At 34.9% G+C, this 12,919-nt stretch overlaps 1 protein-coding gene across 1 annotated transcript in view; it reads right to left on the bottom strand.

The window, feature by feature from the left end:
- Positions 1-4,114: 4,114 nt before the first annotated feature.
- csmd3b (CUB and Sushi multiple domains 3b) overlaps positions 4,115-12,919 on the bottom strand; it is a 521,564-nt gene continuing 512,759 nt past the window's right edge. Inside the window, 6 exon segments of the mRNA XM_048201776.1 lie at positions 4,115-5,139; positions 5,408-5,543; positions 6,378-6,465; positions 7,329-7,441; positions 9,341-9,499; positions 11,412-11,477. Of these exon segments, the coding sequence (XP_048057733.1) occupies positions 4,980-5,139; positions 5,408-5,543; positions 6,378-6,465; positions 7,329-7,441; positions 9,341-9,499; positions 11,412-11,477 (722 nt within the window). The 3' untranslated portion in view covers positions 4,115-4,979.

Below are 12,919 nucleotides of genomic sequence, written 5' to 3' on the forward strand. Positions count from 1 at the left end.
ATCAACCACCCCTTTAAGTTGAAGCATTAAAATGATTAACTGGAAATAAATATAAACTAAAACTAAAATAAAAATATATTAAACCTAAATAGCAATATTTAAAAAAGAATAAAATGGAAAAAGCATTTGAAATTAATAAAGATTAAACTAAAATTTAATTAAATAGAAAAAGTTAATTTAAAATAAATTAAAATATATATATATAAAAAATATTTATAAAACAATAATAAACTAAAATAAAAACTAAAATAACACTGCTTCTGAGTTTTTATTATTATTTTTTAAATGTTTGCTTCCTTGTTAGAATGATTTTCCCACAAAGTCATGCATGAACTCTGCAACATTGGCTGCATCCCAAATCACATACTTCCCTACCATATAGTATGCAAAAAACAGTATTTGACAAAAGAAGTATGTCCGAATTCACAGTACTCATAAAATGAGTAGGCAAAAAGTACCCTGGATGACCTATTATTCTGATTCTAAAGTGTGCATACGATGGACACTTTACTATCCCATGAGGCCATGGGAGAAGATTTGTGAATGGCAGTAAAGCGAAGTAACTGATGCTGGTAGGTCACATGATAAGGGCAACATGGTGAACATAGTACATCTGGATTACATTCACACATAGCATTGGCAAAGTAAATACTTATTCAAAATAAGTGCCTTCTTAAGACAGTATGCGATTTCGGACGCAGCCAGTCACTTGATGGATGTGTCAATCCCAGCTGTCATGGGCGGAGTTTATTAATTTGCAGACTGCTGCTGCAATTAAAGATAGTGTCAAAGGGGAAATGAGATCAGTCCACCCTACAGGGATTTCTGTAGCTTCGAACTCCTGCACTCAATGCATCAAATTGTGATAGAAGGTGTCAATCAAGCGGTTGCATAGCAACACAAATGTGACTGAAGACAACAAGTGTGACATTTAAGCAGGGGGTAAACAGCAATGTTTAATTGTGAAATCCTAATCAGTCACGTTGTGAGCAGAACAATGCTCACACTGAGCTTATGAGAAGGATCTGATGGATTATTTGAATAATGCTTTAAAACATGACAATATCTTTGGTCTGTTGATTATGGCTTATCTTTGCAGCTTGTGTTACTGAATCCACAAGAAAAACCACAACACTCATTACAAAAGGAATTAGCCTTTTTAATCTTACATTGCATTGAAAATGTACATAATAGTTTCATACATTTTACAAATAATTTCTTCATAAAAATATATTTCTTTACAAAACTTTTTTTTTTTATTCTTTTTTACCCTCTTTTTATATCTCTTTTGAATGCATTAACATGGGAGGAGTACCCAGCTGTACTGCACATATTCATCTGTTTGATCAAAAAGTGTCCTTTTTTTATCATAAACGTGTGTTTTCTCTTTTATTGCAGTCAGTTATAGCAAAAGCTGTCGTTGGCAAATAAGTTCAGATTGGCAGAGGAACTCAAAATGTCTGGAACGGGCTGCGGCGCTGGATAAAACTGAACTTCTGAACCACACGTTTCACTGGCAGGGAGGAATTAAAATAATGAACCAAATGTGGCAGAGGTGAAGGAATGAGCTAGAGGAAGTGAGGAAGCAGCAGACCTGGGTCACATGGTTTTTGGTAGGCACTGTGTAAAAAATCTGCCATGTATTTTTTTTTTAAAAATCCTATAGATAAATAATAAATCAAAGTAAATCAGTCAATGGCGTGCAAGACTGCAAATCCCTATGGCTGAGTGCAAAAATGAATGCAAAAAATATCACAGGTTGGTTTGTTAGATTTTGGAACTCCAGGACAATGATGTCAGCATAACCTCCTGAAGTCTGCGACACACAACAGAGCGTACCTGGACTGTGACATCTCACTCGTTCTACCTGACACATAATCGTTTTCAATATCCTTTCATATGGCCTGTTTAGGAACATGTGGTGGTGAGTACTTTAGAAGGCACTGGAATGAATCTCACAGCTTGCAGGCCTGGAAACACATGACCAACAGTGTCCGACCCTGCTTGTTATGACTAAAAGTGTTTGTAATTTCATCTCGTACCACACTTTTAGTGCATCTCTCATGCGTCTATAATTTTCTGCATGAGAGCTTTGTTTGATTAAGGTTAACCATGGTCATCATATGCATTATCCTCGACTTATGATTGTATGTATGTGTTTGGCGTATGACACAAGGTCAGACATAACTGGAAAAGTGTTTCGTGGGCCATATGTACACGATAGATATGATCATATTGTTGCCACCATATATCAATATACCATATTTAAGAAACATGCATTTGTCTTATGTAATCTGAGATTTATATAAAAGTATACTGTATAAATGTCAAGTGCATTTCATTTTATACAAATTTTTTTTTTTTATATATATATATAATAAGAATGGCAAGTTGTTATAATGACCAAATTATCATATCAAATTTGTCTACCAAATACAAATGGAGCTCAATGAAACTTCTTCACTGAAATAAAATCAAAAAGACAAATTCGGTAACCCTGAAAGCCTTCATGTATAATGCATTATTATAAAGGTTTTCATAATGCACGTTATAATGCATTATATCTTTTTATAAATAAAAGTTAAAATGCATTATAATATTTGCAGATTCCTTGTTATATCTAGTTGTTTGTCATCATGTGTTTTAATGAATTATACTTTCTAAATGTGGTTACAATTATGCATGAGACCATACAATGCATTATAAGATTATAAAAATACTTCTAATGCGTTATATATAAAGGCTTTTAACGATTTGTTAATTTCAGAATTAAAATTTCCTGATAATTTACTCACCCCCATGTCATCCAAGATGTTCATGTCTTTCTTTCTTCAGTCGAAAATGAATGATGGTTTTTGAGGAAATCATTCCAGGATTTTTCTCCATATAGTGGACTTCAACTGGGGTTCAACGGGTTGAAGGTCCAAATGTCAGTTTCAGTGCAGCTTCAAAGAGCTCTGCATGATCCCAGATGAGAAATGAGGGCCTTATCTAGAGAAACGATCGGTCATTTAAAAAAAAAAAAAACCTTTTTAACCATAAATGCTCTTCTTGCACTGCTCTGCGATGTGCCACGCATTACGTAATCATGTTGGAAAGGTCATGCGTGACGTAGGCGGAAGTACCGATCTAGTGTCTACAAAGTGAATGTGCAAAGTAGTGATGTGACGAAGCTTGTATCAAAAAAACGAAACATCTCACATTGAAGCACTGTATCGGAGCTTGATTCGTTTTGCCATAACCACGTGATCAGTGACATCCGAAGCTTCGTTTTCGCACACAACCACGTGACTGCTTCGTATTCTGATTCACATAACGTTGAACCCTTGCGCATATGTGAAGTGTCATTAGCTTTTTAGCAAAAGAATATGTCATAATACGAATAAATATTTACATGTGTTCAGTTTGTATTTATTCCCAGTTCATACTTCTATGACAATCATTTATTTTAAAATAATGCCAAAAGCTTCCCCAAAAATTTATTCAAATTGTGTAAGTAAAATGACACGTGAAAGACTTTATGTATAATAATAATTTGCATTGTTTTATATGCTTTTCGTAGCACAAACCGATTTATTACATGAAACAGTCCAAAAATAGCTGCGTCGTCTGGGACGCAAAGGCAGTTTTTCCACCTTTTGACCACAAGATGTCGATAGTGTGCACTGTGTTGAAAAGCTTCGAAGTAATGAACCTTTTTACGATACACTTGAGGGGAAAGCCTCGGTGCTTCGCAAAGCTTCATTTCACCATCACTAGTGCAAAGACTAAGTCAAATGGCCTTTTACAAAAAAAAGGTAAAACAACGATGTCGGACGATTTTAAAGTTGGAGGAGAAAATGAGATGGAGATTTTCGCCCTACTTCATGCGTGACCTTTCAACCGCAGAGCTAGAGAAAGACGAGCATTTGTAGTTTTATTTTTTTTAGAAAATGGCCAATGGTTTCTCTAGATAAGACTCTTATTCCTCGTCTGGGATCATGTAGAGCTCTTTGAAGCTGCACTGAAACTGACATTTGGACCTTCAACCCGTTGAACCCCAGTGAAGTCCACTATATGGAGAAAAATCCTGGAATGTTTTCCTCAAAATCCTTAATTTCTTTTCACCCGAAGAAAGAAAGGCATAAACATCTTGGATGACATGGGGGTGAGTAAATTATCAGGACATTTTCATTCTGAAGTGAACTAATCCTTTAAGTAAAGTGTTACCAGAAATTCATCTGCAGGCTTCAGGTCAGAATGCTGACATCTGTCCTCCGGCCCATACTGAAGATGGGTGCTTATCAACAGACATACATACTTAATATCAAAGATCTATAACAATTGTTTAAAAAAAAATCCTCAGGAGGTAACAACACATCACTTTTTCTCTCATGTTTTCCCATACACGTCACAGAATGTCCAATCACTGGCGACATTAGGAACTGAAGCTCAAGGAATGACTGTGAATAAGCTGTAAATAAAACTTTGTGTACCGTACAAAGTAATGTGTCGGTCGATGTGAATCTCTTTATAAACTCTTGATAGAATCGTTCTCTCTTGGCGTCTCCCATGTGGTAATATATAGCACAAAAATATAGGTGGTGAATGCTCCTCATATATATGCAAGTAGATTTACAGATCCCTTTCCCCTAAAAAAATACCCAGTCAACTGTGAAGAAGCACTCACAGAGTGTGAATAAGGTCGCAGAAGAATCTCTTCATGCTTTCCATCATGAAGAAGCTTTTCAGAGTGACAGTCAGTTTCATATTTCATACATGTCCTCCGCGGACGCACGTGGTCAAACGGTTCCTGAAGAGTGTGCTTTATATATCAGAGGACGGGCAACAGCGTTTGTGCTAGACATCCTCTGCGAGTCTCGGTCAAATCCGTCCATGACTGTAATGCGATTGCATCCACCTCCGTTTAAAAAAAATGCAAAAACCTTGAAATAAAAAAAACAGAAATCCACAGATGTTCTCGCGTCAGGCGGACCTAATTATACCATTGTGCAGACTGTGTTGAGATTGGGGTCAAATCGGACAGCTTTGCCTTCCACGGACTTCGCGTTGGTGTTGTACATGGGGTTCTCGAAGGCAGCCTGTCCGTTGTTGTTCTCGTGAACCGAACAGCCTGTGTACTGGGTTTTTGGAGTAGTCCTGTCAGACGAGACACAACATCAGAATCGTCGTTAGAAGAGTTTGCAAAGACGTCGAGCAGCAGCGAGAAAAATAAATTACGATCGCATTCGATAACCTGCAAACGAGCTAATTCTGTCTCTAAAGACGTTATCTGTCACCATCTATTTCTTACTATCCTGCAACAAATGATGATTATTTTGTCAGAGACTGATTTCTAAATTCGTTCTGATCCGTCTAGCAATAACAACTCCGCAAACAAACGAGGACAGACATAAGAGAGACTCACCTCTGCTTGTAGAGATAAAATCCGAAGCCTGCAAATATCAGGGCGAAAAAAGGCACAAGGATTGCTATGGCCACAGAGCTACTGTTTGTACCATGTGGAGGATTTGACGAATTATTACTTTCTGACATATTCAAACCTGCAAGAGATTGAGAAACACTCATTTTCACATTGCAAAATCTGTGCATTTCAGTATGTCAAAGATGCATTAAAGAGGATCTATTATGCCCTTTTGCAAAGTCTTGATTTTGTTTTTGAGCTCTGCTAGAATAGGTTTTTATGCTTGAATGTTCAAAACACATTATTTTCCTCATATTCTCCATTGTTGCAGCTCCTCTCTTCCCAGTCTGTCAGTAACGCTCTGGGGTGAGTTTCCCGAAAGCATCGTTGGTGAACCATGGTCACAAGTCCCATTGAACTCTATTGGTAACGACAGAACTTGTGACCATAGTTCGCTTTGGGAAACGCACCCCTGATTAGTTCCCGTCTCTATGAAGCCCCTCCTTCTGAAAAGCACAGTGTGCTCTGATTGGTTGGCTGGAGCAGTGTGTTGTGATTGGTCAAGCGCTTCAAGCTTGTTTGGAAATGTCCCGCCCCTTACCATAATCGCCAGTTTCAACACACTGCTAACTAACTAACTCAACCAGGCCCCGCCCCTTTATTCTGCATATGCCTTGATTGGGAATTATTTAAATGAGGAATATTGTGACGTGTTTGTTCCCTGGAAGAAATCTCAAGACTACAATGGAGGCGTTTCAGGGAGTTCAGAAGCAGCGACACTGATATAGAGAATAACTTCCGCTGGAGGGACTTTTTCATGCTCAAACAGCAAATTACACACTAAAGAAAGTTGAAGATGGAAAAAAGCATAATAGGACCCCTTTAAAACAACTCATATTCATACCACTAACAGGGTGAGAAAATATTTTAAACAACATAGCATGCAAAAAAACATCATGATGGGATCTCATACCTAGCCTTTGCAGGCCAAACTGGCCGAAGTCTTTACCCTGTATAAAGCCTTGAAAGACATATGTGGAGCCATCTGGTTCAGCAGACACCTGACAGGGAACAATGAAACGGATCAACTTCCTTGCAGACCAACGTGAATCAATTTTCCACTTATAATCACTACTGCTCACTCAGACTGCCGATATAAAGCTGTGAGATAATCTGGCAATGAAAATGTCAACATCTTTATTGCGGCTTCAGCAGTTTGCATTCACATTAGCAATTGTAAAACTTTGTATTCCATTACTGTATTTCAGTATCTGTACTTTATTAGACATTCATTTTATTATTATTTAAGAGTAGTATAGAGTGTATAAATGTCAAGTGCATTTCATTTTATACAATTTTTCAAATAATAAGTTACAATAAAAATGGCAAGTTGTTATTATGATCAAATGTTCATATCAAATTTGCCTACCAAATACAAATGGAGCTCAATGACACTTCCGCATTGAAACACCAACTTAAAAAAATTCTAAAGCATAATATTTGACTTTTTTTTGGATGCTGAATAACATGATGCTCCTTGATAGAACCAGATAGTGATGTTTGATTAGTAAACAAATGATTCCTTTGAATTGATCGAACTGGTTCACAAATCACATTTAATGATTCATTTGTGAACTGATATGATTGCAGTAGTTAACTACCAAATCGACTCGTTATTTTTCAATCCTAATAATTTATAATAAATGTCAGACTGAACTTTGTGTGACCTGGACACGCATACTTTTAATACTTGATAACATTAAAAATGAAGTACTTTTACTTATGTACAAGTGGTGTACTATTTCATCCGGTTATCTGCATTTTATACTTCGTCCACCACTGCATTTTAGTGTATAACAATATTCTTCTGTACAAAATAAGCTAAAAAGATAATATAACTACAATAAGATACATTTGCACATACAAATCCGTCCAGGGTCCACTGCTCCTCTTTGATCTTGCTGAGTGTGGTGGGTGAGGACGCTTTCACATGATACACCAGCAGCATCAGACGTGCTTCCTGGCTCTTATAGACACCTGCGACAGAGAACAGAGAGCTGACAGCTGTCTACACACTCCATGGAGATGTGTTTCATCCTCTTATTGCGCTCTTCTCGTCTCGGTCACTCTCTGTGTCTCGAACAGAATTGCAACACACACAAGTTCATACACGCTCTCTCGCTTCCCTTTAGTCTGAGCATAAAATAAAATTATTGACAAGCCCCACATTACATAAAGATGCTGCTCTTTGTCTACAATCTAACCAACCAACCAACCACTTTCTAAGCTATAAACAAGATCCTAATTAAGAACATGTAAACACCTGGTTAAAGGGTTAGTTCACCTAAAAATGACATTTCTGTCATTAATTACTCTCCCTCATGTCGTTCCACACCTGTAAGACCTTTGTTCATCTTCAGAACATAAATTAAGATATTTTGATGAAATCTGAGAGATTTGAAAGCAACGAAATTACCACATTCAACAATTAACATTGTTAAAATTTACGTTGTAGCACTTCCAGATTCTACGTTAGAACGCCAGCGCAGGAGCTGACCAATAATGAGCCGGCATTCTGACGTAGAACCTGAAACAATGTAGCAGAATTACAGGGGATAGACGAATTTGATGAATAAACTCGTTATTTTTGTTTTGTTTTTGCGCACAAAAGTATTCTCGTCTCTTCATAACATTAACACTGAAGTCGTTTTAACAATGTTTTTACTACTTTTCTGACATTGAAAGTGGTGGTTAAATTGCTGTCTATGGATGAGTCATTTACCTCTCGGATTTCATCAAAAATATCTTAATTTGTCTTACGGGTGTGGAACGACATGAGGGTGAGTAATTAATGACAGAAATTTCATTTTTGGGTGAGCTAACCCTTTAACGGTAGGTAGATTTCATTGCCCTCCAATCAGGGTTATCATCATTAACTAAAACTATTAAAAAGCTGAAATAAAATAAAAAAATAAATATTAGTTAAAAATGAAAATTAGAAATGTTGCCTTGGCAATAAACTGAAATAAGTTTAAGTTGAAGCACTAAAATTATTAACTGGAAATAAATAAAACTAAAACTTAATAAAACAATTATATAATAACTTTTTATTTTTTTTATTTTTTTTATATTGCTATTTAGGTTTAATTTAGTTTTATTTAAGTTTTAATGACAAAAGCGCATAACAAAAATTACTAAAAATGAAACTAAAATTAACATGAAAACTAAAAATATTAAAATAAAAGCTAATTCAAAATATGAATAAAACTAAAATAAAGCGTTGCAAATGATAACTTCACACTCATTTGAAATTGACCTATGTTGCTGAAAACAGTGTTTTCAGACATAATGTCTTGCTTTTATTAGGTATTGCATTTGAATATATCTTAGACATTATCAAAATCTACATTCTGTCAGGTAAGATTTGATTTTTTTTGTTTAAAATGTTGAATCTTCTGGCTCAGCTCCCTCTGCTTGTGTGTGTGAGAGTCTGTTTTACTCTCTTGATGGTTTAGAGTTGAACCCTTTCATTGCTGTGTGGTTTTGCCTGCATTACAGGATAAGAAGTTGATGGTTCTAATGCTTTCCTTCGTTATGATCATTTTACCATTCTGACAAGTTCATTTTTACATGGTTTATTTACCTTTATTCACCAGTGATTATTCCTGATGGCTGGCCAATAGCAGTGTCTAAGATTAATTAGATGATGTAAAGCAAATGTCAGCTTTATAAAGACTCAGTCTCATGAGTGGAAAAGGAAGGTCTAATGATCTAACTCATTAGTGGTCTAGTTTAATTTCACTCTGATAGTGATTCTGTGATAGTGGGAACACACAGTCCTCATGCTTGCTTGCTTAGATTTGCAGTGTGTGTATGTCTGTGTTATAATGTGATCTGTCAGTTGAGGAAATCTGCAGAGTTTAACAGTAAACCAACCTGAAAGCAGTAGTTCCATGTTGCTGCTCGTTAATGTGACGTTAACTCTACCCGTGGTTGTATTAAAGCTTGTGATACTCAAAGTCATTGGTTGCTTTCTTCCCTTGTAGTTGTATGAGCCTTTCCAGATGTAGTTAGGAGCAAATACATCATCAGGAACTGTGAACAAATAAACAAGCGAAAGACGAAGAAAAAATGTTAATATCCATGAGATATATACAGTAATACTCACATACACACATCTGCATATATTTTTTTGTGTATATCTGATTAAATTCCTGAAATATCTCTTTGGGTTTACATTTACCTGCAAACAAACCCAATCATTACTATATTATATTGCCAAATGAGAGTACTGGTAATGCGTATCAGAAAAATAAAATATTGTTTCATTAAAAACATAACTAACATTGTACAAACCAAAATGTATTCAGACACCTTGAACATTTCATTCATTAATACAGTTTATTCACTATAGTTTTAAAAAAATGGTAATAAAATATGACAAGAGCTCAGAGTTAAACTGTGTCAGAAAATATTAATCTTAATTATGTCAGATAACACTTAAGCAAAACATGGTCAGATCAAAGTGTCTGAATAATTTTTGGTTCCAAATTTTTATCAATTTTACAAGTAGTCCACTATATGCAGAATTTTTGGGTATAATATGTCACAGTTTACTTTATTTTTCTATCCTCACTTACATAAATGAAATAGTGTCCTGCCACTAGTAAAAATATATAAAAAATGTGAATAATGTTTGGTTTGACTGTATAATATCATTAGCTAATGTATTTTCAAAAAGTCCCCCCCCAAAAAAAAAAATTATATCGAAAAAAAAAAAAAAAAAATAATATATATATATATATATATATATATATATATATATATATATATATTATAAAAATATATGAAATACATCTTAAAAAATAAAAATAAATATTTATATTGTATATAAATTATCTAAGAATATTGATATGATATATAAAATGTATTATTTTATACATATGTTTTATACAACTATATTTATATAGAAATTTTAAAGGCTATATATTTAAAGGCTAAAATGTAGTTGCTTTTATAAAATGGAACTACAAAATATAGACTTTAGAATGTCTATATACATATAAATATACATATACATGAGAAATATATTAAAATATTTAAGATTAAAATATAAAATATATATATAAAATGTATCTTTAAAAATAAAGATTAAAAATATTTAATATTTAAGATTTTGAAAGGCTGCATTTATTTGAAAAAAAAAAGAATACAGTAGAAACAGTAATATATTACAAAATTCAAATAGAAGTCAGAAATTTTAATTTGTAATAAATTTCACAATATTACTGATTTTTTACTGATTTTTTCACTGGTAATGTATATATTTAAATACAGTAAAACATACATATTTAAATACGGTTATATAGCACAGCCTCCCATATCTCACAGCTTAAACAAGGCAAATGATTAGGTCACACTTAGCCATAATAAAAACAGCATTTAATTCAGCACAGTATTGAGTTTGTAAGCCAGATAAGAAATAATGTATTGGCTGGAGTTCTCAGATAACATGCTACGAGACTTTATGAAGAATTTTCCTGTAATCTACCACTTCAGAACCCAGTATCTCAAAGGGTTTTCTGTCTTACTGATCCATCAGTTTCTGGAAACGTGCTGGATATCCGGTTTGTCCTTTCTGTCACAGACGCTAGTGTAGAAAGTCGTATGTGTTGCAGGTGCTCCTGCATGGCGGAGCCTCGTCATTACGTACGTAAAGCTTTGCAGGACACCAGCTTGTCTAATACTGCTCTCCAAGTATATAAACTTAAGATATGTGATATGCTCTAAGAACGTCTGGTTCAGTAGGACTATCTTATCCAGTCGAGTATCTTGCGGCTGCCAGTCTGCTTTACTGTCAAACTAACTGGAACACGTTTGCTCCTCATTAGTCCCATCGTCCTAGGGCCGTACCAATGCACTCTGTGCCCAAATAGGACCAAAATTATTCATCCTAAATGAGGTGCACTTAACACTCATAAGTAGTCTTTCAGAGTAAATGCACCACCATTTAGCTTCGGACTCGGCGTTCCTGGGACCGGTTTAATAGGCTTTTCGGATAGTTTGGAGCCCGCTGGGAAAGAGAGCAAAAAGGAATTATTAAAGATTGACAGATGAAATTGGCATCGCTTTCTTCATTTCAAGCGTACAGTAACATCCCCAGGAAATAGTGTGTCTCCTTTCTTCCCTTTCACAAAGAAAAATCAGGTGACTGCAGACAGCAGGAGGTGACACGGTCAACATATTGAGCAGCAACACACAATACAATAGGAGTTTGGAGAAGCTCTCTGTCGACCGCTTTTTAATGGACAATCACATCTGTTTATGTGCAGTAATTACTGGAAAGCCTGAAGTGTACAGCTGTGCGCACGCATGGCTGCTGTGGCAGCGCTCGGAGCTGCCGGAGGAAGACGAGGAAGATAAAATCACAGCACTGCAGCACGCCGGCCACACGCTAGCGCGCCGGCACCCCACCTGAGCACACGCTCACTTGGGCAGGAAGTGCAAAGTCACAGTTATTGGAAAGGCAAAATGCTGTGTGGGTTAGCAGAATGTGTGATAATAGAAATGTATAACAGCACTTCCAGTTTAAGTACCATTTTAAGACCTGCACATCACTCCAATGCCAACAAACAAAATCGGCCTGCTCAACAGAGATGTACAGGACAAGTGAACAACGGACGCTTTTTTACATTTCTGTACATGAACTTTTTTTAAAGAAGAAAATTCATATAAAAATTCTGTTTTGTAATATTAATACTGGACTGAAAATACATAATAATAATAATATTAATGCATTTTTAATGCATATAAATTAATGCATATTTTAGTTCACTTTTATGTGTTAGACTGATTTTACGATTTTGAAAAGCAACGATTGATAATGAAATCTAAATCTTTACTGTTGTGTCAGTTCAGTTGCATTTTTAAGAACTTTGAAAGACATTTTAATGCTAATTTAGACCTCATTTTAAGACTTTAAGTATTCACGGACACCTTGTGTATAACACTTAATATTTAAATTAAGTAAATGGCAAAAATGGCTCATTTTTTTCAAGGTGGTTTTATTTCAGGATTCTTTCATGTAAAGAACAGCATTTAATTGAAATAAAAATCTTTTGTAACATTATAAATGTCTTTACTGCCACTTTTGATCAATTTAATGCATCTTCGCTGAATAAAAGTATAATTTCTAAACGTACTGAATCCAAACTTTTTGAACGGTATATTAATAAACCAAGCAAAATTGCAATCGAACAGCTAGTGATTACAATGCATTTTGTTAGTAGGCTTTCAGATATTTTTTTAATTTTTCTTCACTTATTTCTATTTTTTATGTATTCTTTATTTATTCATTTACTTTTTATTACTGTTCTAAGTAAATGTTATGCAACTATAAATGTTCTGTTTATATAAAAAAGCTTTAAAAAGTTCACCCAAAAATGAAAATTAATTGCTCACCCTCATGTCGTTCCACACCCATTAACCTTCATTCATCTTCAGAACACAAATTAA

This window comes from Megalobrama amblycephala, linkage group LG9 (assembly GCF_018812025.1).
Source record: "Megalobrama amblycephala isolate DHTTF-2021 linkage group LG9, ASM1881202v1, whole genome shotgun sequence".
Lineage (NCBI taxonomy): Eukaryota > Metazoa > Chordata > Actinopteri > Cypriniformes > Xenocyprididae > Megalobrama > Megalobrama amblycephala.